The sequence below is a fragment of the Myotis yumanensis genome, unplaced genomic scaffold, assembly GCF_028538775.1.
Source record: "Myotis yumanensis isolate MYYU_CA2020_CCGP unplaced genomic scaffold, mMyoYum1.0.hap1 SCAF_10, whole genome shotgun sequence".
NCBI classification, from domain to species: Eukaryota; Metazoa; Chordata; class Mammalia; order Chiroptera; family Vespertilionidae; genus Myotis; species Myotis yumanensis.
In genome coordinates this window covers 15,788,485-15,815,211 of record NW_027223761.1, presented here as the reverse complement: position 1 = coordinate 15,815,211, position 26,727 = coordinate 15,788,485, and the positions used below count along the sequence as shown (strand labels likewise).

General features: G+C 49.9%; 2 protein-coding genes across 3 annotated transcripts in view; one reads left to right on the top strand and one right to left on the bottom strand.

Annotated features, from left to right (window-relative positions):
• SYT13 (synaptotagmin 13) overlaps positions 1–11,473 on the top strand; it is a 35,262-nt gene extending 23,789 nt beyond the window's left edge. The window contains exons 4-6 of the mRNA XM_070427847.1: positions 1,046–1,347; positions 5,873–6,002; positions 7,842–11,473. Coding sequence (XP_070283948.1) covers positions 1,046–1,347; positions 5,873–6,002; positions 7,842–8,146 — 737 coding nt within the window. The 3' untranslated portion in view covers positions 8,147–11,473. The remainder of the gene's footprint in view (positions 1–1,045; positions 1,348–5,872; positions 6,003–7,841) is intronic.
• Positions 11,474–15,851: 4,378 nt separating this feature from the next.
• Positions 15,852–26,727, bottom strand: part of PRDM11 (PR/SET domain 11) — an 84,810-nt gene continuing 73,934 nt past the window's right edge. Inside the window, exons 7-9 of one of the 2 annotated variants that reach the window (XM_070427844.1) lie at positions 25,744–26,370; positions 22,159–24,662; positions 15,852–16,001 (exon numbers count right to left, since the gene is read on the bottom strand). In XM_070427844.1, the coding sequence (XP_070283945.1) occupies positions 22,498–24,662; positions 25,744–26,370 (2,792 nt within the window). In that variant the 3' untranslated portion in view covers positions 15,852–16,001; positions 22,159–22,497. The remainder of the gene's footprint in view (positions 16,002–22,158; positions 24,663–25,743; positions 26,371–26,727) is intronic. The other variant, XM_070427845.1, reaches the window with a different exon arrangement.

Genomic DNA, 26,727 nt, shown 5'->3' with positions numbered 1-26,727 from the left:
AATGGGGTTTTGATGAACAGCAAGCCATCTCTGCCTTGGGTGCCTTTGACATTGGATAGGGCTTTGTGCTGGACACAGAGCGGGTTCTGAATGGTCAGTATTCCTAGCATCAGGTGGTCTTTCCTAAAGGGTCAGGCTGTCTCTGGTCTCTCTACCCTGACAATTCAGGTTACTATCAGCAAACAAAGAGAAAACTTTGTGAAGGAATCAGGGGTAACAATGGGCTACTCCATGGCTCCTGGGAGCTGGGGCTGGATAAATTGGATTTTTGTATTTAATTTATTTTTTTGAGGGAGTATCTCTCTCTTTTTATTTTAAAGGATTTTTAGCATTTTTATGTACTTTATTACATTTGGTCTTCACAGTGGTCCCATTTTGCCCATTAAAAAACTGAGGTCTAGCAACATCAGGTGACTTGTCTAAGATCACTCCAACTATTGGTGCCAGAGCCGGGACTGCACCCAAGTCCCTTGAAGCTCAGTGAGGGGGTTCTTTCTATCGGGACACGTGGCCTCAGTTCTTTTCTTCCTGGGGAACATCAGCTACGGCGTCTCATGTTATCATTGGGAACCATTCGTAAAAGCAGCACAGGTGCACATTTCCTCATTGCGAAGCATTGAAAACACCAAGGCTCAGAATATAAAACAACATACTCAGTGATTCACTTCACAAGTGGTTGTGTGACAAACATCTAAAGCACAGAACAAACGATCATGATGTCAGCAGCAACACTGATAAATCATCACCTTGGCCAAATCTCAGGCTCATGGGGTGGGAAGGGCTCTGGGAAGCACCGAGTCTTGTCCCTGTTCTCCAAGGAAGACCAGCACGTGCTGACCTTGGCCCCTCGGGTGAGAGAGCTCTCTCTCAATGTCTTTCTAAAAGGTGATTCTACGAAGCCAAGGTGGTCAGCCCTGGGCTTTCTCCACACACCTGAGGTCATGGCTGTTAAGCCAGATTCTGCAGCTCCAAGCAGGGCCATGCTTCTCCCCTCCCTGGCTTCTCAAGAAGTTCCCTGTCTGTGTTGCTTTGTCCTTGGCTGCAGCCGTGACCAGTGACCACGACGGAGGCTGTGACTGCTATGTCCAAGGCAGCGTAGCCAACAGGACAGGCTCTGTGGAGGCCCAGACGGCCCTGAAGAAGCGGGAGCTGCACACCACCTGGGAGGAAGGCCTGGTGCTCCCCCTGGCAGAGGAGGAGCTCCCCACAGCGACCCTGACGCTGACCCTGAGGACCTGTGACCGCTTCTCCCGCCACAGTGTGGCTGGGGAGCTGCGCCTGGGCCTGGATGGGGTGTCCGTAACTCTGGGGGCCGCCCAGTGGGGGCAGCTGAAGACTTCAATTAAGGTAGGGTTATTTCTTCCCAGGACAGATAAAACCAGTTAGTGGAGCATGGTGTGGCAGGACTGGGCCAGTGCTCATGCTCATGGTGTGTGTGTGTGTGTAAGGAAGACTGGAGTCTTAAACAGTGAGCTGGAGCAGAACCACAGCCCAGGATTTGGGATTCCTGGTGTCTAGTTTTGCTTCTAGCCACGCAAAGACCTCCCTCCCCTGCCATCGTATTATGAGTGTATTGGCTCTGGTGCCGGCTGTATTATCCTCATTTAAATTCATTTCTCATTCCTATGCTCCTACTATGTGCCTGGCACTGCAGGGAAGATGAGCAGCAGGTGGTGCTGTGACTCCCCGGGTCCAGACAAGGGGACTGAGGCTTGGAGCAGTTCAGTCACCCATGCGGGGTCGCCATCTGGGGCATGGCCTGCTCTGCTGTGAGGCCAGGTTGCTCTGGCTGTAAGGCTCATGCCGTCCCCTCGCCACACGCCATGTAAGCGCCAGCAGCAGGCACCTTTCCTGGTGGACCCTGGCAGAGTGGGGAGTGCACTTTCACTCCCACCTGCTCCCATCTATCATCTCTTCCTTGCCTTCTTTTTCTTTTTCTAAGGTTCAGAAAATTGATAAACATTGACAGCCACCCTCAGCTGGAACTGGGCTGCTCCAAAGCACACTGTCTAATTAGTGTGTGGTTTGGGATTTGTGAGGAGTTGGAGCTGGGGGCCCTGGGAAGAAGAACCAACACTGGTTTATTCATCTGGTAAACCAGCTTTCTCCAGGGATACCCCCCGCGCCCCAGAGACTTTGGTGCCAGCCCAAAAGGGCTGAGCTCCAGCCTGTACAGGCAAAGTCTCAGGCACCAGAGCCGCTTCTATCCTTCCCCTGGAAGAGTAAGTCACTCATTCATTCCACAAATACCTTGCTGGATTTCTACCATGTGCCAGGAACATTGCCAGGAGCTGGGGACACGGCAGTAGTCAGACAAAGCCCTGCCTTTATGGCTCATTCACTCTAGTAATCACCACACACGTAGCTGTCATTGTTGCACAAATATACTCTCACACTCATTTGGCCGGCTGGCCTGTTTCCCGCACACGTGAGCCATCTCAGAGGGCAGCCTGGAGTCAGCGGTAGGGGGTCACTCAGTGTGTGTGGCAGGAGAGAGTCCTGGTCCCAGCTGGAGGGGTGCGTGTGAACAGGTGGGTGAAGCCTTCAGTCGCTGCAGCTCAGAATGGGTTAACAAAGGTGCCAGCGGTGCCCCAGTTCTCACCGGAAGACACTCAGCCAAAAGTGGCATATGCGTCACCAGGGATCATACAGTGACCCACTCCAAGTGTGGAGTGAATGATTCATTGAGAGCTCAAGGGAAAGATGGGGGGAGGGGGCAGGAAAAACCAGGGAGAGGATGGAGGAAGGAAGAGGGTTACAGGCATGCCTCGTTTCATTGAGCTTCGCCTTATTATACTCCACAGATGTTGCATTTGTTACAAATTGAAGGCAAGACCTTCCACCTGCAGAAAGTTCATGACTCGCTTTATTGCAATACTCACTTCATTGCGGTGGTCTGGAACCAAACCCGAGATATCTCCCGTGATGCCTGTATTTTTGTCAGCAGGCACTTAAAGCAGCAGAGCCGAGGGTCAGGTGTTAAACCCTCTGGCTGCGGTGCAGCAAGCTGGGCTTATCTGGGACTCCTGGCACCTACACAAGGTGACGAACCCTTCGCGGGCTGACAGGTCCAGCTCCTTTCACCTGGGCTGTGGGGAGTGGAGAGCTCGGGCCTGGTCACCCTGTGGCTACCGCCCAGGCCAATTATGGACTTCCAATAAGTGCCCTTGAATCAGCAGGCTGGTGCCCATCCAGCTCTGCTGCCATCCCCCTGGTGCCTGGACAAGGCCCTGGGCCTCATTTTCCTCACTGTGAAATGAGAGTCTGGGGCAGACGCCAAGGAGGCTGGAGAGCAATGGGGTTAGGACTTGGGCTTTGCGGTCAGACCAGACCTCTGTTAAAGGCTCAGTTTTGCTTCTTGCTGGCTACATGACCTCAAGCAGTGATGTGCTTTTTCTGAGCATCAGGATCTTATACCTAAAATGGGAACAAAATCAGTACTGCTCTTAGAGTTGTTGCCAAGATTAAATGGGATGTCTTGCCCTTCTTTCTCACAAGTATTTATTGTGTCAACTGTGTGCTGGGTGCTGGGGATGGCTTTGTGGCGCTTACAGCCTAGTGCAGTGATGGCTAATGTAATTACACCCGGCACATAGTGTTTAATTAACGTTAGCTGCTAGGATTCATGACATTGCCAAGGTTCCTGGCAGCTCCCAAATCATTCCATCATATGACCAGTCACTTGTGGCAAGTGAAATGGTTGGGGTCCCGTTGAAGACAGGTTTCCTGGATGAGAGGTGTGACTCAGGCCGAGGCTGGCCGGCTTCTCCAACCAGCCTCACACCCAAAGCCCAGACTGGCCCCCGTCCATCCAGAAACACTGTTCCCACTTAATCTCAAGTAGTGATGGACGTTCCTTAATAACTCATGGTGATAAAGCAAACAGGTCCCCAGTGCTGAGTGGCAGACACTGTTCTAAGCCATTAAATATGAACCCAGAAGCCGAACCGGTTTGGCTCAGTGGATAGAGCGTCGGCCTGCGGACTGAAGGGTCCCAGGTTCGATTCCGGTCAAGGGCATGTACTGTGGTTGCGGGCACATCCCCAGTGGGGGGTGTGCAGGAGGCAGCTGATCGATGTTTCTCTCTCATCGATGTTTCTGACTCTCTGTTCCTCTCCCTTCCTCTCTGTAAAAAATCAATAAAATACATTTAAAAAAAATAATAAATATGAACCCAGTTAACTTCTACAACCCCATGGTTGCTGTTATTATTCCCGGTTTACAGATGAGGAAAGGGAGGCTTGGAAAAGTTAAGTGACTCACCCGATGTCATAGCTAGTAAATCGTAGGACTGGAACTCAGACCCAGAGAGTCTGGTTCTAGAGTCTATGCCAGTGGTTCCTAACGTGGGGCACACGCCCCACAGAGGGGCAGTTTGATTTTTAAGGGGGGCAATTTGAGAATGAGTGATTCACAGTGAATTTTTTGCCTTTCTTGTGGTTCTAGGGGCCTCATATATAGTATATAAACATATACTGTGACATGTTTATGCATCTCAGTTCTCTATTATATGTTTTGAAACTTTATTTGATACTTTTCATATCACTTCATATTATTATTATTTTTTAAACAATTTCTTACTCAGTACTTCAACTGTCCTTTCGTTCTTTTATTTTTTTCTCTTTCATGGATGCCGTGTTCTTTGGAAGCTTGTTTAGACCAAGTTGATAGCCTGTAAGGCTCCCTCCACGTGAATAGGAGTTCACTTTTTTTTTTTTTTTTTTTTTTTTTAATATATTTTATTGATTTTCTACAGAGAGGAAGGGAGAGAGACAGAGAGTTAGAAACATCGACGAGAGAGAAACATCGATCAGCTGCCTCCTGCACACTCCCCACTGGGGATGTGCCCGCAACCCAGGTACATGCCCTTGACCGGAATCGAACCCGGGACCCTTCAGTCCACAGGCCGACGCTCTATCCACTGAGCCAAACCGGTTTTGGCTGGAGTTCACTTTTTTAATGATAAGAATTATATGTCACAGCCGGGGAGGGGGCATCAGGATTTTAGAGATGCTTAGGTGGGACGTGGCCAAAAAAAGGTTGGGGACCACTGGTCTATGCTCTTAGCACTGCCTTTGGACTGTGACAGACATTCGCCTCCTGCAGGGGCTCTTTTGGTCATTTTTGGTCCCTCAATGGATTTGTTAAAATTCCCGATAAATTCTTGTAGCACTTTCAGGGGAGACGCTGTGAAGCTGCAGATGGGGATAGACATTTTGGATGCTTCTCCAGGCCTCCACACCTCCTGCCAAGCGCAGGGGTTGCAGGTAGTCTCTGGTGCATTGCCTAACATCATATGCCTGGCTTTTGTTGACATGGTTGGCCATTCTGTTGACTAAGCAGGGCCCTGCTCAGCATCAGTACATGACATTATTGACTCTCCCAGCTCTGTAGGGGCTGGAAGGAATTATCTTTTCAAACAGAGTAATGAATCACAACTCCCCACGGCCCCAGGCAGCGGATGGGTCAATGCGGTGGTTCTCCACTGTGCTCCCTAGACCCTAGCGTTCTGTAAAGATGCCCTAGGAACTTGGGCAAGGGCAGGTGAAGGGTGAGAGGAAGTCCTGACCCTCTGCCCAGCCACATCCTGAGTGGCATCCTTTGATCTGTCTTATATGTTGGGTTTGAATATAAGGTAGTTGGAAAATCACATTTTGTGGCAAACGAAACAAACTCTTATTGAAATAGATGCACATATAATCCTTCTTTGCCCCCCTCCCTTCTGCAAGGGTGGAGAAACCAGTGCTGATGGGTAAATGGTTTCTGGAATGCCTGTTGGATACAAGTAGTGGGATCCTAGCCTTACCATTCGTTGATGGGGCAGAGCCACCCCTAACTGAAGGCATCTCTGACATTCTCTCTTGTGTTTCAGGAGCCTTCTGCAGGAGCTGGAGAGGTCCTTCTCTCCATCAGCTACCTCCCGGCGGCCAACCGCCTCCTGGTGGTGCTGATTAAAGCCAAGAACCTCCACTCCAACCAGTCCAAGGAGCTGCTGGGGAAGGGTGAGTGAGGTGTGAGAGGAGGATGTGTGCAGAGGGAGGTAACACCTGGAAGACAATGGGGACAGGTGAGCAGGGAGGTGGGGCATGAGGACGTTTGTGGAGTTAGCTCAGCTGTGTCCTCTACCCGAAGCTCAAATGAATTTTTAAAGGACACCCACTCACTTTTTAAAGTTCGTATCCATTTATCCCTTGGCCAATCCCATCCATCAGACCCCAGGTATGAGCTCATACTTGCCAGGGACTCCTAACCTTGGAGAAGAACCAGTCTTACTCCTGGGTCACAGGAAGCCAAGGGTCGGGCTGTAGCCATGGAGTGGAGTTTCTGGTTAGAGAGCAAACTTGGCCCAGACTTTTTACGACCTGGCTGGGCCCACCTCACAGGCAGGTGTCAGCATCCCAGGTTCCCTTCTCCTGTCTCAACTAGCCATCCCTGTGCTCCCCACACCCACCCAGTCTCTTCGCTTTTCTCAGCCTTTGCCAACCTGGCACCCCCACACCAGCTGGGTGTGGGTGATGGCAGAAGGTGTGTGGGTGCCTGGGCTGAGGCAGGCTGAAACTTAGGGCATCTGTGCCCCACATACCCAAATAAACATCTCTTCAACCTCCCGGAAGCCTCAGTTTCTCCTTCTGGATACCTCAGCCCAGCCCCCAAGTCAGGGGGCCGAACAGGTTCTCTTGTCAGAGCAGGAAACATTGCTGGTTACCATATGGTGCTTGGACCCGGAGCCAAGTACTCATGGCAGCATATAATAGATAGATATTTATAGCAGGTACAAATAAAGAATTGCCACTGCGTTCAGAATCTCTGAGCAAAAGCTTTTGGGTGAATGAAATCAGAAGAACTGGCCTTGCTGCAGATTCCTGAGCCAAAGGTCAGACATCAATGCCTTTTCCGCATCCCCTGCAGACACTTCTTTGCCTCCTGCTCCCTTTTTATAGCTCCTGTCAGGACAATTACAGCAAAAACACTTTGTCTCTCAAATATCTGCTGAAATAACAAACTAACCACCCGGGGGTGGTAATTATAGCAATAAATGCAGAGGAGCAATTATTCTCACATTAGCGTTGGGAACCTTGACTAATGAAAACTTGATCTGGGTCCAGAGCCTTGATGTACATGAAAGCTCGTCTGGTGGCCTGCTTCCCTGGGGGTGGGGAGTGAGGCGGATTTCCTAGGGGGGCAGGTCTATCGGTGCAGTGCCCACGGGCCAAGGCAGCCTACCCTCACCCTCCACGTGCAGTTGGAGTCCTCAAGTAAAACTTACAAAAGAAAAGAGAAGAACTCATCCAACCAGCAGGTGACCCACTATCTTCATAATAGACAAACATGCTTGGATGGAGAACCAAAGGCATGAAGACATGGGGTGGCTTTGTTTTTCTGGACTGAACTTAAAATCAAGCTTCAGGATGTCTGAGCCATTGTCCTGGGCCTGGCTTGATGTGGGACATACAGGCACTTGGAAAGGCTCATGGCAAAGGGTGGTTCCCTGGTTATCCGCTAGCATGACACAATCATGGGCCACCCGATGACCAGCCTTATCTATGATGCTATTGTCTGTTGTCCATACTTGAGTATACATTCTATGAGGCAGGGACTTTTGCTGTATTCCCATGTCTAGACCAGTGTCTGCCATATGGTGGGCATTGAATAATTATTGAATTAATACCTGACCCATGGAGGTGGGGAGGGGGGTGCATAAAGAGGGAGTCTCAGTGCAGACCTTGAACCAGAGACCCTTTCCATCCCTAAGAGAGAGCATTAGCCTGGGCCTTACCACATCCCAGAAACTCACTCTTGACCCTTCTCTCTGACTCTCTTTCCTCCCTGTCCCTGCCCAGATGTCTCTGTCAAGGTGACCTTAAAGCACCAAGCTCGGAAGCTGAAAAAGAAGCAGACAAAACGAGCCAAGCACAAGATCAACCCTGTGTGGAATGAGATGATCATGTTCGAGCTGCCAGATGACCTGCTGCAGGCCTCCAGCGTGGAGCTGGAGGTGCTGGGCCAGGAGGAGGAGGGGCAGAGCTGCGTGCTGGGCCACTGCAGCCTGGGCCTGCACGCCTCGGGCTCTGAGCGCAGCCACTGGGAGGAGATGCTCAAAAACCCGCGCCGGCAGATCGCCATGTGGCACCAGCTGCACCTGTAGCAGCTTCCCAGTCCACCTCCCTTCTCGGGCACGGCCCTGCCCCTTCGTCCCAGCTGTCCTCTGTGACCTCTTCTTTGTGCCACATCCTCATAATGACACTCAGAAGACAGACATCTTTGCAAAGACCAGGACCCTATTCCTCTCTCATCACACCCCCGTGTCTGAACAATGAGCAGGAGAGGGCAGTGTGTGGACATCTGGGTCACCCTGGGGAATGCATTTTGCTGACCTGTGCCACAGAAGAGACACTTAGCCAATGCAGCCCGAGTGCGGGGTGGGCATGTTAGTCCAGATGCAGAGAAAGCTGAGTTTGGGGAATAATGGATACAAAGAATGTGTTTTCTTAAAAGTGAGCATTTCAAAAATGATGAAGAAAATAAAGGTATCCTGGATCTACCCATAGAATTGGAGATTGTTAGGGTGGGTTGACATCTCGGCCAGCATGAAGTCATGCTCCCGAACCAGGCAGCAGTAATCCAGCAGTTCTCAAACCCTCAGTGTGAAGAAATCATCAGCAGACTCCTGGGCCCACCTGTAGACATTCCAAACCAGTGTTCCCAGCCGGACCCCAGGAGCCTGCCTTTTAACGTGCGTCGGTGGTCTGGATGCAGATGTTGGAGCACTGTGCCTGGAGGAATCCCTTCTACAACATTCCAGACAGGTTTTCACAGCCAGTTCCAGTACTGGGTGTCTCAGCCATCGGTGTGACATTTAGAAGCCTCTAGGTTTTTAATTTAATTATTTTAATTCTTAATATTTTTCATTTGTGCTTTTCAGATCCTGCTCTTGGAATGAATTTGTACTTTTTATTGAATAGCTTTATTGTTTTATCTCGAAATCAGTTTATATTATATTTGGGGGGGGGGGACTTCCTTGACAGTGTGGGATCCCCCTGTTAGTTATTGGGCGCTAGTTGTCACATCCACCAGCATCACCAAAGTGACCCTCCAAGATAGTCCCATCGCTTCTAGCAGTTCAGCCACTTCAGGAAGAATTCAGTTTGGGACACATATTAATTTAGTCTGTTATGCCTGGCTCCGTGGAGGTGGAGAAGGAAGATAAATAGGAAACAAAGACTTTTACAAATGTGCCTCCCCTTTCAGTTTTCAGGGCCTGTCGCTTTAAAATCAGTAAGTAACCAGCAGCTAGGTTTCAGATTCCTACCTTATTATTCCAAATAGCTGTCCATATCATTAATTAAATGATGAGCCTAGTGGAGTGGATATACTTGCCCTCGAACCAGGACTCCTGGGTTCTGTTGTTGGCTGTCTGCTAAGCAGGACTAATGACATGGCAGCTCTGTCTGGGTAAATGCTGCGATTGATAGATGAAAGCGTGCTTGAAAGCTGTAGGCACTCCCTGGCTACAAGCAAACTCTGAAACCACCAGCAGTTCATCTTTAAGCTTTAAGTTGGCAGCTGACAATGCCTGGAAAGTGCCAGAACCATCCCAGGCATTTTCAGAACCTTGAATTCTGCATTTGGACTCCTTAATACTGACATCCAAATTCTGGGCCTTCCAATGTCACCCTAGTGCTGATCTAAACGAGAATTTCTAGACAAGATGGGTGAGGGCTATCCTTCAACCTCAACAAGTCATTCTTAGCCTCCCACTGAGAATCTGAAGAGGGATCTTATCGCCTGTAGTTATCATTTTTTCCTTTCTGCACCAAAGTAGAAAATCATTAGAAACAACTTCTACCTACCCTCTGAAGAAACAGAAAAAATATCTAATCCCTCTTTAATGAGAAAACCTCTCAGATAATTAGAAATCTTGATCACTAACATTTACCACCTCCTGCCAAGTTTTTTTAGGCAAAGCATTTGTTAGTGATTTCCTATATCATGTTTTCGAGATACCCTCACCCACCTCACTCTTGTTTCCTTTTTTTTTTTTTTTTTTGGTTGGTATAGCTAAAAGAGAACAGAACATTTTCTACTTAAGCTGATCAGTACTTTCTTTTTGGTAACATCTGCTACTTTAATCTAAAAAAGTCTGGATTCTAGGCTTAAAATCAGGAAATATAGTTCCACTTCCTTACACATCTATGTTACCTGCCTTATAGTCACACCAAAGGATGCTTGAGATGGGTTGGGTAGGGTCTCTGATTCCAGAAATACCAACTCCACCCATGCTCTTTCCACCATGAGGCTTTCATTTCTTTGGATCTCAGAGGTTTAGTTTTCCAGAGTCTGTAAAGTAAAGGTTGCCGCTAATAAGAATCAAATGCCACCACAGAACATCTTGGGTGTCAGTTGTCAGCTCTCTTTACAGATATGCACAGAAATGAGAGAGATTTTACAGGGGTTTTTGTCTGGTGTGTTTTGACACCTTGAACAAAGCTGGCTCATGGGCCCTAAGTACAGTATTTGTTGAATGAATTAATGAGTAAAGGATGGACAGGGGAGTAGACAGAATAGGTCACTGCAACTGGCATAAAAATCAGAGTCCTGGCTGATTTCTCAAAGACACAGGCATCAGAAATCCCAGTTGGCCTAGAAAGTCATGACATTGAGTATTACCATTCACCTACTCACAATTTGTAACTCTGTGTAAATGTCATTGATGATAGAAGAGAATATAATCGCTGTGCTTTTCTACCCAAACTTCGTCTTGGTGAATTTTATATTATTCAGAGATATCAGACTGCCAAATCCAAAAACTTCAGCACTCTTTGCATCAGCTTACCTAGTACCAGGTACATTTGCAATTTACTACCACATTAGTGTAATAGGGTCCGTGTGAGCACATTTGATTTTTTGAAAGGAACACCTGGTCCTTTGCCAGGGAGTGTTTTCTAAGAAGGTCACAAAACAGAGATGAAAATAAAGTAAGAAACCATCTCCAACTGACTGTTGCCCACAAGGTGATCTGGTTCTTTCATAGATATGGCGATGGGGACAAAGAATTAATCTTGGCTCCACTTCTTACATCACATTAATATCTATTTGTTGAGTGCCTATTGGTCAAGATCTTGCACGCGTCTGTCCATTTCAACTTGGGACATGACTCTTGCTGTGGGTTGAGTGACAAGTCACCCCACGTAGAGAGCAAGATGGGGCAATTCCTTTGGGATGTGAGGAGTCCTGGGGGGCAGGCAGCTATTGCCTAAGCCAAACTGAGCTGAGGACCGTGAAACAAGAGATCTAGCCCTTGTGATTCATTTCTGCCACCGTGTTTCCTGTTGTCAATGCTCAGTGTGTGTTTGTTTGCAATTATGAACAGAAGCACAAAAAAAGACGCATGAGACATTGTAGTCATATGTCTGGTGTCACACTTTGGAGCAAAAACCTTTCAGTGGTAAATAAATAATTTCCAACTGGGTTACCTACCTGGTGTTTTCTTCTTTTCACTTAACATTTTAGACATATAAAATGCAGAAGTGATCATTTGGTAAACACTCATGAACCACTGCCAGGCTTTATAAAACTTGACAGATACAGTTGAAGTTCCTTCAGCCCTTTACCGAGGAGACCACCATCCTGAATTTATTTCTCACCACAAGCATTTCTTTATGCCTTTACTGCATGCACATGTAAGCCCTGGGTGCCATAGAGTATTGTTATGTGTTTTAAAACTTAATTTAAATTTCATCACACTGTTTTTACTTCACACTAAAATGTTGAGCTTTATCCTTGCAGACATATGTAGCTCCAGTTCAGTTCATTTTTTGTTGCTGTATAATATTCCATTGTATGGATATACCACCATCCCAGTCTGTTGTTGATATACACTTAGAGGTTTCCTTTTCTTTTTTTTTCTTCCTTTCTTCCTTCCTTCCTCTCCCTACCCCCTCTCTCTCTTTCTCTCCCCTCCCCCTCTCACCTTTACTTTGCTGTTACAGAACTGCTGTGGATGTGCAGTGTCACCTGAGGCTCTGAGTCAGTCTCTTCTCATTTTCTTAATTGCTTATGGAGCTGGTAGTAATTTTCCACCAAAGAGTTTCTATTTTTCTAGAGCCAATTGGAAGCACCACCACTGCAGGAGCTCAGTTCCCTAGCATCGGTCTGTCTCCCTCCCGGGGCAGATGCCTGTGCAGGCTTCTCTCAGATACCTACCTGGGAGTGAGTAGAATGGCTGGATCACAGATTGCTCTGTGTGTGTGCATGCCTGCGTGCACCTTGGTGGTCTTGCTTGAGCACCCAGTCAAAGGGACTACGTGCAAGTAGGGATGCAAGTGCTCTGGGGGCTCTGACTTCCTTGTTGAGAAGAAGTCAGTTGGAATTAGAGACTCCTCTTTCTCTAATCTCCCAAAACAAAAACTCTGGAAGAGTCAGTGTGGCAACCGGTGGTACCTCTGTTTCCGGACGGTGGGCAGGGACAAGGGGACTCCTTGAGCCCCGCCCCCTAGGCCCTCCTGTGGCTGCTGCAGCCTCGGTGTACAGAGGAAGGGGCTCTGGCCTTAAGCCAGGGGCTGGGCCTGGGTTTTAAAATCAGTAGGAAATTAGCCAGGTCTCATGTAATTAAAACTAAAGGTTCTTAAAAAGGATCTGTAAAGGAAGCCGTGAGATGTTTTCGCTTACCAAGTCTGTGCATATAACTCCTTATTTTATAATACATACATAATCACATTTTAATGACAACCAGGATTTTTATTTTCATAATAAATCAGAGGAGTGGGCTTTATCCTGCATAGCCAAGTATTATATAAACTATGTTTCATAGGTAACTATGCATATGGCCCATCAGAGCCCAAAACTAATATTTGAGAGTCTGGACTTATAGAAAGGAGAAATGGGAGAGGGAAGTAGATTCAATAACCACTTTATACAAGGCTTTCCCCCTGAATTGCCTTAAATACGCTCTGCTCCTGTGCATAAATCGAGTCAAGAGCACCGCATTTAGGAGCTGAGCACCTGCAGCCCGGCCTGGCTTTGTCACAGGCCATCTTCATGGCCCTGCGCAAGCCACTTGCCTCTGGACGTCACTTTCCACATCAGTGAAATGAATTTGGATCAAATGACCACCCAGGTCCCTTCTAGATTTAAGTTCTAACATTTTGTGATTCTGTAGTCTAGACTTTTCACACATATTTTGGCCTCCAATCTTGTGCATAAAACAACTTAAACCCACATACGTGTGCACCTGCCCCGTGTTGGCAGTCCTCCCTGGCATCTTCTGAAGTCCTTCTGGCAGCCACCCACTCCTCCACACAATATGCAATGTCACCGGGGGCTCTGAGTCTATCTCTTCTCATTTCCTTAATTGCTAACGGAGCTGGTGGTAATTTTCCACCCAAGAGTTTCTGTCTTTCTAGAGCCAATTGGAAGCACCACCACTGCAGGAGCTCAGGTCCCTAGCATCTGTCTCCCTCCCTCCCCAGGCAGATGCCTGGCGAGGAGAGAGCCACAGGATGGAGCTGTGGATGGGTTTAGGAGGGATGGGCATTTTCAACTGCCCCTGTGCTCCTTCCTTCATCTCCTGCAGGTGAACCAGCACAGATGGTCCGTGATGGGAGCATGGGCAGCTTCCCCAAGCCAGAGATGGAGGCAGGTGCCTACCTGGGAGGAGGTGGGAGAAAGCCAGTCTCACAGGCTGAAAGCCAGACATTGCCATGGAAACAGGCCCTGTGGTGGCTGCCATGTGATCAGGGCCCTGTGGTGGCTGGTCCTCAGCCAGGTGTGATCTCCTGTCAGCGCAGCCCAGGCTGGAGCATGGCTTTCCTTCCCGGTGTCTCAGGGCATCCCATTGACAAGTGGGTGATGGCAGAAATCTTATTTCAGAAACCCAGGGACACCAACCAGGGACAAACAAGGAGAAACCTGTCTTCCCAGCCAAAACAAACAAACCAACAAAACCCCTGCGCAGTCTCTTTTCCCCCCAGAGCCAGGTGAGGTGAGCTGTTAAAGCAGAAAAAGGTACCTGAGGATCTCTCTCTGAGTTGAAAAGGAACAGGTGTTCTCCATTCAGTGGGGGTGTCCAGGCTGGCTGCCAGAATAGGTATTAGAGCAGTGGTTCTCAACCTTCTGGCCCTTTAAATACAGTTCCTTATGTTGTGACCCAACCATAAAATTATTTTCGTTGCTACTTCATAACTGTAATGTTGCTACTGTTATGAATCATAATGTAAATATCTGATATGCAGGATGGTCTTAGGCAACCGACACCTGTAAAAGGGTCGCCCGACCGCCAAAGGGGTCGCGACCCACAGGTTGAGAACTGCTGTATTAGAGGCTCTGTAATAAAAGTCATGGGCAGCCCCTCACGGAGGGTAGCAGGAATTCTATGGGAAAGAAGGAAACCCATCACTTCTTAGCACCTACTCCATCTTGATCTAAGAGGTAACAACAACCGTGATAATGAGAAACAAACAGCGTGTATTACCCACTGCTCTGTGCTCAGTACTAAAGACACAGACTCAGATAAGTGACTTGTCCAACATCTCACTGCCTGTAAGAGGCCTAGAGGGGGGATTTGAATCGGGCATACCTACCTCTAACCCTAAAGTCCAGGCTCTGGCATATGGCCAGTGACCGAGTGTCTTTCTTGGGAAGGTAACAGATGTGAAGGCAGTAGCTTCAAAATGCTATCCAGAACCACTGATTCTGAGAATCACTCTGCTGGAAGGAGCTGGAAAAGTGTTCTTCCCAGGGGGAGTTAGGGAGCACCTGCCTGGCTTGGGGGCGGGCATTAACCAAGGGACCAGAGCTAGGTGGAGGGGAGGAGAACTCAGGGCAACCTCCAGCTTTGTCTAGAGAAGGGGCAGGGTCAAGGCCGGATGTAGTCAGGGATCAGGTGCAGGGTCATTCTGATCAAAGGAACAAACCAAGACAGCGACAGGTGAAGTAGAGGAATCCAGGACTTCCACTGTGACCACACAGTGAGGGACACATGCTGGGAGGGAGATGGCAGGCTCTAAGAGGGAGAGGTTAAGGAAAGGAACAAGAAGCCAGTGAAGGGATGCCAGACAGGGCGGGGGTGGGGTAGAGATTGACATCTGGGAGGAAAAAATAAAAACACTTACCTGTATCTTCATGAAATTTATGCCCATCTTTTTTCTAAAACAATTTGGGTAAAACATCACTGGGAACTACTGGGAAAAGACCCCTCCCCAGGGACCTGGCCTGCACGTGGAGAATCATGGGAGGCAATGGAGGGAGCATTAGAACAACCTTTCATCTGCGATAAATCTGTGTGTTTTCTCAAAGAGATTCTTGCAGGACAAATGCATTAGGGGTTCGGTAGATTTATTCATTCTTATTTTTTAAAACATATTTTTATTGATTTTTTTTTTTTTTTTTTTTTTTTTTTTTTAGAGAGGAAGGGAAAGGGAGAGAGAGATAGAAACATCGACAAAAGAGAACATCGATTGGCTGCCTCCTGCACTCCCCTCCCGGGTGAGAGCCCAAAACCCAGGCATGTGACCTGATCGGGAATAGAACCGGCGACCTCAAGGTGCATAGCTTGACGCTCAACCATGAGCCACACGGGCTGGGCAGTAGATTTATTTTTAATGGTTTCAATTACACCTCTGTCTGGCCTGACTAGTAGATGTGGCATGTAGGGGACCCGTTGGAAGTAGACTTGAATGACAGAAAAGTGAGAACAGCAGGAAGGGACTCAGGGCCTCTTCTAGTTCCTTCTAAGCTGGCAGCAGGCAGGCTGCTAATCTGACAGCGGAGGCATTGAGAGGGGACCCATTCTGAATCGGCCTGAGCACAGGCCAGGGATAGAGTCAAGGAGGCAGGGATTCGACCTTGGTGAGTAAATTTAAATGCTTTTATTAACAATCTCCTTACATTACAAGGATAATATGACAAAAGGAAGGTTCTGCGTACATATTATGATAAACCAACATAGCTCTATTTGTATCCAGTGTTCTAGGTCCCGTCACACAGGTACTATAAAGCGTAGTCTGCAAAATAATAACATCGAGATTTTTTTCTTTTTTAAGAAAGAAAGTATTAACATATTCATATGTATGTGATAATAGACTCCCAGGTATTCCCCCCTCCCCCACTATATTTTTCCTTTAGGATTGAAATGAAATGGTTCAGCAGCGTGGGGGTGGAGAGAAGGAGAGAGACAGGGGCTGAAAAAGACTGAATCAGACTGCTGGCTCTTCCGGAGAGGAGAGTGAAGACTGAGGGTGCCAAGGGCAGCCTGGCCCTTGTCTTTGTGTGAGCAGTACTGTAACCGGCTGTCCCTGGACGGAGGGCCCGGCGCCTTGATGCCCCGTGGCTGCTCTCTCTCTGAGGTACAGTGCATTGTGGGATTGCTACCCGGGGTGCCCATCCCCTGGCCATGGGTCTGGTCCACCGTGGTGGGAGGAAGGCTTGGACCAGGCCTGGCCTTTCTTGAGCCAGGCCCTGGAGGGTGTTCCAAGACCATGTTGGCAGCTAGCTGTGGCTCAAGGAGACCCAGGCGGACTTGGAGGGAGAGGAGGTGGGCATTGGCAGAACAGACCCGCCCCCGACTGTCGGTATAGGGGTGGGTCTGCTGGAAACTGAGGTCTGTTGGTAGGATGGTGGGGAAGAGCAAGATGGGGCTCAGAGATGGGAGAGCCAAGAGGCAGAGGCTGGTCTGGAGCACAGAGGACGCAGCTGTCCCGAGTCTCCCTTCAACAGCAACCCCATCAGCCCCTTCTCCCCGCCTTCAGGGGAAAGAAACTACCGAGAGAGAAACCTGGAAGCAAAACGGGCTTCTGATTCCAAGGGGGCTGCACCAGCCCTCCCTCATGGGGCGTCCGGCTCAGCCTCTGCCTCAAGTCACAGAGTCAGAACAGTGTATGTGAACTAAACCTGCCTGTTATGGTGGCGGTAAGGTGAGGGGTCGATGGGCCTCCGTGCAGGAGAGGGAAGAGAGTTGGTTGTCCTGAGTACAGCCAGCAGCAGCAGCTGTGCAAAGTGGGCTGGGCCAAAGCCCTGCTTCGGAACTGGAATTGCTACTGAATTCATGAGTGTGCGGATATGTATCCCTACCCCCCCCTACCCAACCCCCCTCCTAGTTATCTGATGACCCCTGCCCTGGCCAGGAAGCTTCTTGATGGCAGGCAGCACTGTCTGGTGATGCTCATGCTGCCCACTTCACTTCTCCAGTCCCTGGCGGACAGTGATGGAGTGGGTGAGGGAGGTACTCCAGAGGTTTGGCCTCTAGGGGGCAGTAGAAGCATGGGAGGAGGGAGGGGCAGCATCTTTCCTGGACCACTCCTGGTCCAATTTGCACCTTTCCTATGGCCACCAATGCTGCTCGCTCCTGGGGCGGGGGGAGGAAGAGGCCATTTAGGGAAAATTGTGCAGTGGTCCCTACACCATGGGTCAGTGATCACGAGCTACTGCCAGGCAGCAGCGACCACACCATAGGCTTGCGGGGGATGGAGGGGGCACTTCAGTTGGAGCTCAGGGAGTGAGTATCTCCTTCCAACCTCAGACCAAGCCTGCGGTAAAGGAGAGAAAGTGCACGGAGAGGGCCGGGACCCAGTTACGCTCCTCTCCACCACTGGGGGTAGGAGGCTCCATTCCTGGCAAACCCTGCCTGCTTAGCTCCCTCATCAGCCCCTGCAAAAGGCTCTGCCTCCTCCCTCTTTGCACAACACAGGCTTTCCCGTTGCTCTCCCAGCTCTCTATAGACTCTATTTTTATATCTATTTAAAACATAAAAATGTATAAATATATAGGATATTATTTATAGATATATAGACGTGATTCAATCTCTTACTCTGTGTATACGTACTGTATATGTCCATATATACAATATATATGCTGTAGCATTTGTATTATACACTGCACATACCCCTGCTTCCATGCACTCTCCTAGGGAGACTGGATTGCATAGGTATTTCTAGGGCGATGCCACTTGAAGGGTTTGGGGTGGGGGAGAGCCAGATGGATGAGGTGGGCCGTACCATTTTCCTCCCCAAAGGGCACTTTTACTCCCTCTGGCTAACACACAAAGTTCACCTCAAAGGCTCCATCACATATCACAGCTCCATCCACTCAGCTAAAGCACCCAGAACAGAGAGCAGAGAGGGGTTCTCCTCCAGGCAGAAAAAGGGTCCTACATTAAATCTTTCCTCAAGACCCAGACTGGAACCTCAGACCCAGCACCACCTCCAGGAGGCTGGTATCTGGAATGGAACTGCCCCAAGCTCACCAGCCTCCGAACACGAACACGCCTTTCTTGGTGAAGCAGGCCTGGCCTCCCTGCTTGGGCTGTCCAAGGCTGGCCTGGCTGGGCCTGCCCCTAGAAGAAGGGGGGAGTGTGAGTCCCAGTGGGATTGGAGCCTTCTGCCCAAACTGGGTGATAGGACCAAGAAAAAGCATGAATTCTACTTGGAAATCAATCCAGACAGTAAGCCCAAACCAGCTCTAGGTACCGATTTCCTGCTCCCTGGACTAGACCCCGAGGGTGGAGGAAAAATGAAGGGGGAGGAATCTAGAAGAGAATTTCTATTTCAACACCCCAGGCCACTTGCTGGAGCCCACGAGGCTCCAGGGAACAGCTAAAGTGACTCTAGCCCCCCAGCCTGGGCTGGGCCAAGTCTGTATTCCACTTCCCTCTCTCCAGGATCATTTTCAGCATTCTACTGCTTTTCCACATGGAAAATATTTCAACATTACCTTAAATAATTACAAGGTCCTTCCTCCAAATGATAGGATCAACAGAAGCAAGTCAAGGAGAAGGGCTAGGCAAGACGACTCAACATGGTAGCATGTAGGAGGGGCTGGGGCCACGACCCCCAACTGCCCTGGATTCAGGATCCCATACTGACCCCTGCTATCCAGGGATCTTGGAGCTGGAGCTTGTTCTCATTCCCAAGCGAGGATGAGGAAATCAGGCTCCACCCAGTACTGTGGGTTGTGGCCAGCAGTCCAAAAAAACAAAAACAAAAACAAAAAAAAACCCAAACAAAACCCACAAAAAAACCAACTGGTGATTCAGATGCCTGAACTCATATTCAACCAGGCAGTCAAAACCTGGGGATTCTGACACAGCAAGAGTTCTAGGCAGGACTGGGCTGTCCTCAGTTTTCATGGATGGTAACGGGTTTTTTTTCCTCCATTGAGGAGAAGCACACCATTTTAACCACAAGGGCCTCTGGTTCCCAGGCTCGGCAATGTATGTGCTGGGCATGATTGCCCCCCCAAACCTGATCTCACTTCCCACCCCCTCCAAAAGCCAAAGAAAGTTCAATTAGGACAAGTCTCAAGCCCAGAGACACAAACACTTTATTCTAAGCCAATGGTTGAAACTCCTAAGCCAGGGGCTGAGTTAAAGGGCTCTGTCTTGTCTGAAGCCACCCCAGTTGGGATGTAACGGCTGCCCAGCCAACCAGTTTTTATACCCATCAAAGGAAGGTTAGGTTAGCCAAGCATGTGCCTCCCTGGACTAGACCCTGAGGGTCCCATCAACCCAAGAGTCCTTCTCAAGAAGCAGAGAGTGGGAAATGCCTGTGATAGAAATCACCGGTAGTCACATGCCTCATGCACAGGACAGAAGCACTGAGCCTCCTGGGAGCGTCCAGGCTGAGAAAAGCCCCTGTGTAAATTGCAGTGGTGTGTCACCCCGATTATTCCCTGTCCCCAGGCAAAGTGGCCTTCAGAGTGTCTGACACAGCCTAGCTGAATTCAGCAAAGGGCATGCGCACCCAGTGTTTGGGAGCCTTGCCAAAGTTCAAGACTCTCCAGAGAGCCCATCCTCTCTGTTTCAGACCCTGGCTGAACAGGTGGCCACCTGTAGTTATAGCTCATGCTTCTAGCCCAGAAGCAGGTCACTGGCTCCCAGCTCTCTCAGAAGGTACAGGTTGAAAATGGCATTGGCCCAAAGGATGGTTCCCTGTGGGTAAACACTGAGCTGAGTTGGACCGTGGTCTCTTGAGAGGACACATTCGCAGCCCTGACTAGATGCTCAAGCAGATACTCTCTTCCTGGTTTGCAAATGAGTGGTTTAGGGGGACTATCCACAGAGGGTCCCAATGCAGTGGGTGGGGAGGAGTAGAGGTGGGGGAAGAGAAGGTGTAAGGCATCTGTTGGCTAGAAGAACGGATCCCAACCTACTGTTTCTGCCTCCACTGAGGCCCGCCCACCTTGCCATCCACCTCTGCCTTCGAGCCATCTTAGTCCGTGTGGTGGAGAGGAAGCTGGGGAGGGAAAGGTGGAACCGTGTGCTTTGCAATAGCATCCCACTTGACCACAGTTACTGACCCTGATGGGAAGGGTGCAGTGGGGGGAGGAGACATCAGCTTAAAGTGGGGAAGTGGAGTGAGGCTGGGAATTTCAAAGCATCAGAAAGAGCTTTGGGTCTTTCCTTGCTAGTTTCTTCTCTCTCCTTGTTCAGAGGAGGGTGGGGAAGTACGTGGGACTGGGGAAGGGGTGGGGGGCTGGATGCCACAGGCAAGGGTGCATTGATTTGTTGAAAAAGGCAGCATACGAGGCCTGGCAGTGGGACCGTCAGAGAAAACCAGGTTTTGTTTTTTGTTTTAACATGCTACATCACTGTTGAAACAAACAAACAAAAAGTTTCAAAAATAATATATAATATATATATAATATATTTATGTAATGAAAAGCTATCAACTAGCAGCAATGATTCTAAAGTTATCTTAGCACCAAGACCATGGGGGTGGGGGAAGGGACCTGTGGAGGGTGAAGGGACTGGCAGGACAGGAAGGGGGAGTGACATGTTCAGTGTTGATGACATTTCTACTATGTTCGCTACGGTGGCATGAGGCCTCAGAGGCAAGATAAACCAGAAGGAAGGGAGCCACCACAGTTTTATAATGTCTGAGCCAAGCCGGTCGGGGACCCTGGGGCCAGAGCACATGATCCTTTGCTCACCCTCTGCCAGCTGAGAGGGGTGGCTCCCTAATGACCACAGATGGTGCGGATCTTCCTCCCTCCCCCAAATATGACCCGCACCCATGATACGGGATCTCTGCATATCAAATATGCATAAACCAAGTGTGGAAACATGAATAGAAGTTTCTAACAGCTCACGCACATTTAAAAAACAAAACAAAACTCCCTTGCGAGGTATACTGGTAGTTAAATGAATGAAAGAGCATTGATCTGACTCCTCTAGCTTAAACCACTACTTGCCCCAGGGAGTAGGCAAGTGGCTACTTCTAAAGCTTATATCGTGGTTGGTTGTGTGTGTGTGTGTGTGTGTATGTGTAGGCTGATGCCTTTGAGAGTCCTATCTTTCCCCTTGCTTATTTCTTTCTTCTAGGACATCTCTACCCTGTTCAAAAATGGAAGTGTTCACAGGCATAGATGCATCACCCAGGTTCCCACTACCTTCCTGCCAGGGGGTAGGGCTGGTTATCAGCCTGTTGCAGAAAAAGGACTAAATCTCTAGAGACTCTCATTTGCATAATCCAGGGCACAACTTGCATTGACATGTCCTGCTACGGAACTCTGGCAGGCATTTCTTGATTATTAAAGGAAAAAAATACCCCTCCCCCCATTATATGATTATAAAGATAGAGTATAAATAATTTATGTAAATTGAATACATATTTTTCATTTTACTTATTTTTAGCCAATAAATCGCTGCCCTTTGGGGTCTGGATTTCTCGGCTCTTCATTTCTCCAGCAGCCCTGGATCTCAATGGAATCAGATTATTTTATCCCACACTATTTAAAAACAGGAATGCAAAATGGGGCATCCCCTCTTCCTTCCCCAGGATTTCAAGCTCGGTTGTCAGGCAATTTTGCCTTCAGTATTACAGGTAATAAGGATCCAGGGGGTCTGGAAGGAGGGAATGAACAACCCAGGGACGGGATTGGCGATAGAGGTGGGGAGTAGTGGGTGTCACAGTTTGACCAACACATGTTTCTAAGACAGTGAAGAAAAGAGTGAAAATCTCTCCAGCTGAAGTCAGGTGGGAGAGAAAGTCAAAACACCTGATCCAGATACACAACCCGCCCTTATCCCAAATCAGAGATAGGACCAGCATGTCAACACAGAGGCTGAGAAACCCCATCATAAAACCAAACAAGAAAAGGCAAGAACATAAACCCCAACCCAAGCCCCTCACCCACCCAGACAAGAACATGGACAACACGAGTTACCTAAAGGTGATGACAGAGACCCGTCATTTTAGCTTATGCTGTTGGCTGGCCGGTAGGTGGGAACACGTGTGGCCCCAGCACATGCGTCTGTGAGTGAAAATGAGTTGCCACGGATGTTGCAGCTGCCAAATGTTGTAGACAAGAGTCAGTTTCTGACATTATTCCTTTCTGGAAGTTCCCAGTAGCTTCTGGTGGATGTGTCACCTTGGTTTTTAAAAATTTTTCAGTGTGGGTTTTTAATATATATAATATAATATATATTTATATAATATATCAAAGCTTGTGAGTATAGATTAAAAAAATATTCAACAGCTTAGTGACCTCTGTGACACCGGTTCCCTAAATGTCCGGGTAAAACTCTGCTCCGTGGTCCACGGTCTGCAGCACCGGCTTCTGTTCCAGCGCAGACATCCTGCTGAGGACCTCGGCGGACAGAGAGTAGGTGTTGCCAGACTTCTCCTCAAACCAGCTGTCCAGGGCTCGCTTGGCGTCAAAGTTGGCAATGGGCGGACCGTTGACTGCGATTGTCAACAGGTCGCTGAGCTGCTCCAGGGTCAGGCGGGAGCGGTGGTTCTTGCGAACTCGCTGCAGGGCATTTCGGCCTTTCTCACAGCAAGCGGTGGAAGTGGGGAGGACCTTGAGGATCTGGATGATCTTGTTCAAGAGCGGAAACCTCTGTCTGTATTTGCAGATGTGGCCGATCAGGTCCTTGAAGCCATTTTTGGTATAGTAATCAGCCTTGAGTTCTCGCCACTCCATCAACAGACTCCCCCGGGGGTCCAGCCCTTCCCGACAGATGTCTCGGGAAAAGGTCGGGATAGCCTCCAGGTGATCAAATATCTGAATCATATCCTCCTTGCCATAGCTCACGAGCTCCTCGCTGCTCCTGGGCCAGGCGGCGAGGTCGAACACCTGGCAGGCCTTCACAAAGATCCGGCTGCGCGAGTCGAATCTCTGAGCCAGGATCACTTGGGTCTTCTGGCAGATCTTCTCCCTGATGGACTGGAACTTGGCTTCAGCCACCCTGAGGTTCTTCATGGCGATCCCATTGAAGCTCTCCCGGAAATTCTCCTCGAACTCCTGCAGGTATTCCCCGGGGCAATCGGCCAGTCGGCTGATCTCCTGGATGGCCTCCTCGATCTTGTCATCCACCTGAGACACCAGGAGGTACTGGCCCTGAAAGACGTAGGCCAGGCGTGAGAGCACAGCGATCACGTCCAGGAGGAAGTAGATGAGCTTCATGGACTGGTAGTCCATGAGGAACTGCAGCAGGGCCAGCGCGATGGCCGAGGCGTCTGCCCGCTGGGTCTGGCTGCTGACGTCCTTGAGGTGGGCCACCACCTCCAGGTAATCCTTGATGAGGGCGTTGAGGACATTCTGCTCACCGATGATCCACCTCACGGCCCGGATGTCGCCCAGGAACTCCGTCTCCTCACAGAGGGTAGAGGCCGTGCACCGCAGCTCGCACATGAGTCGCGGCGAGTACCGGTAGAAACTCAGCAGCTGCTTCAGGTTGTTCTCCAGCTCCTCCAGGCAGGGGAGCTCCTTCCCACTGATGGCATCCAGGATTTCTAGGTGGGGCCGGTGGACCATGAAGGGCAGGCACAGCAGCCAGGGCAGCGTCTTGCGGATCGTCATGAACATGCTGGCACGCAGGCTGGCTGTGATGTTGGCCCCGTCTATGCCCAAGCCAACGGTTGGCTTCTCATCCTGCAACCGGATACCCAAGGCAGAAAAGGCTCGATCAAGCGCCTGGAGATAGCTCTCTGTGCTAGAGAACCCCAGTTCCTGCAGGGACAGGAACTCTGTGGCCGGGGGCCCGTCGCTGCTGGTGTATTGGACGTAGACTGCCACCGTGTCGGCCAGCAGGTCATCGCTCTGCCCATCCAGGATGATGCTGAGGCAAGGTGACTGGCGGATGCGCTCCACCAAGTCTTCTCGCAGTGCCCGGGCGATGTGATGGATGAGGATCTGGCAGTCTCCCTCATTCATGTACTGGTCCACCACCTTGAGCTCACACTTCCTCAGCAGCTCAGCCAGGGGCCGGAAGTCCAGGTAGGGCCTGCCCTCGAGAGCCAGGTGGTAGGCGGTGTTGAAGAGCAGGGTCATGTTGCGGCACATCTCCTCCGTCTTCTCGGGGTGCATGCGGAGCTTGTACAGCTGCAGGCACTTCTTGTGCAGGTTGCTCTGGCTGTGCAGTTTGATGGTGTGGATCTTGAACTGCTTGGAGCCGATGATGAAGGCCGAGGTGCGGGAGGATTGCACCGTGTACTGGCGGCAGACGTGGCACCACATCTCGTTGAGGGTTGGGGAGTACCGCAGGAACCAGAACTTCTTCAGCCACTCCTGCTTAAAGCGCCGGATTCGGCGCCCAGTGGCAGATGACATCTTGGAGGGCTCATCGGTGGCAGTCATCATATCATTGGAGACCGATTCATCTGCCGAATCGACCTCCTGGTCATCGTCCTCCATGATGGCGGGGCCGGAGACCATGCTCTCGGAGGCTGGAAGACAAATGGGAAAGAAACCTTTACACGTGTGGGGGAAAACATAGACATTTCTAAAATGAACAGGAAGCACTGCCCAAAAGGAAGGTGCCACACCATGTGAAACATAAGCCAATTCCTACAACGGGCTGAAGCCCAGCCAGAATGTATTTAGCAGCACTCTTGCTATCCATGTGTGGCTTTCCCTCTTTGTGGATTATCCGCAGTGGCTTCGTGCCCTAGCCCTCCACTAGTGGGCGCTCAAGGAACTTCCATGTTTGGTATCAACTGACCAGCAGGACCAGAGGAAGAAGCATATCAAACACCCTTAAGTCAGAGAACGAGGACATGAGACTCCTTGGTCCCACCACTAATGTGGTCAGGGGTGGCATGCTACCCTCAAATGGAGGCAGCTTTGGCAGGGCCCCTGGTTATTTCAGGACCAGAGCACAGATGCATGCTTTGAATATCTGAAGCACCTCATTCTGAGCTAAGAGATGTGGTTTAAATAGAAAGTGCTGTGTCAATACTCTAAGCTGCAGATGTGTACTGAAAACCCTCCTTGTCAACCAGCTCCAAGACATCCAGGCAGCCACAGAGAAGGGCAGGAGCATGCAGCTGAACGCCCGGGACCCAGGTCCTTCCAAGACCCCAGGCAGGGAGATGGGACCGTGTGGCAGAGCAGCAAGTCGGGAAGAGAAGAACGAGGTGTGCTCCTGGGCTGAGGTCGGGAGACCCAGGAGCTCTCCCAGACAGGACTGGGCAGAGAGAAAGACTGGGTTTAGAAGTTGGGTTGTGGGGGTCAGACACCACTAGGACCACCAGAGAAAGGCAATGGTTCAAGAACACAGCACACACCCCTTCTGCAGCGGAATGTCCTTTATTGATGAGAATACAGGGCAAGACATGAAGCACCCACAGGAGCTGCAAAATGACCTGTCAGAGGGGGGCACCTGAGGGCACGGGCTGTGGCCAGAGCTCACCTCCGAGTCACACGCCTCAGGTTTCCCGGAAGGTGGCTCCTGCAGAGCACCTGCCACCCTCATACTGCCCACCGTGTGCTCTTCCCTCCGACACCATCTCACCCACACCGACTTACCTGCAGGGTCTGAGAACTCTGGGAGCTCCAGTACCTGTGCTGGCAATACGGGGGGCTCGGGAAGCTTCCCAGACTTAAGCATGTCTAGTTCTGCCTGGAGTTCCCGAACCTTCTTCTTTAGGCGAATACAATTAGGACAAAAGGAGGTGGTGGGAAGCTCATGCGGGTCAGACGCAAGGGAGGCCTCGGCAGGACTGTCGGCCTTGAATGACGAAGGCTCCTCTTCTTCATCGTCCAATGGGCCTGGCTCCGTGGAAGCCCCTTGGGGGGTCTTCCAGTCCCCCTCCCTCTGGGTCCGGCTGACATTCTGCACGCCACGCGACATGGTCATTGCACACTGACTGTAGGCATCGCCCTGGTATTTGGGGACTTTCCTGATGACCAGTGAGGTGCTCAGGGCCAGCTGGCGGGCTTCCACCTTTGCAGTTTCCAGTGAGGCCTCCAACACATCCTTGAAAATGAGGTCAATTTTCTTTTTCTTGGACTGGGGGTGCACGTCCCCCTCGTCAAAGCCACGCTTGTAGGAACTTTTGCCCTGTTTCAACACAGGGAGGTGAATGGGACCCCTTAGGTCCTCTAGGTCATCCAGAGCCTGCTCAGACTTCTCCCTCTGTAATCGCTTCTCTCCTAGGAAGGAAAACCAGGGTGTGAGGAAGTGGGGAAAAGCCCCAAGTGGAGAAACAGGCAGAAAACAATGCAGGCCTTCAGTTAGGAAGTTGTTTGAAACATCCCTATGGGTCTGGCCTCGTAGGGGCAGGTGTGACAAAAAGGGAGAGGCGATCGCTCAGTAGATCATGGGATCATAGGACCCAAAAAAGCAGAGAAGTCTTTAAAGAGACAGTTTCAATGGAGTCTTATGTAGAAAAATGCTATGGGGGGAGGTAGTTGGAAGGTACTTGCCTCCTGCTCAGTCAAATGAATGGGTGGTGACATTCCTGAGAGCTAAGTGAGGATGGATTCCCCACCCCTCCAGGCGTCTGGTCC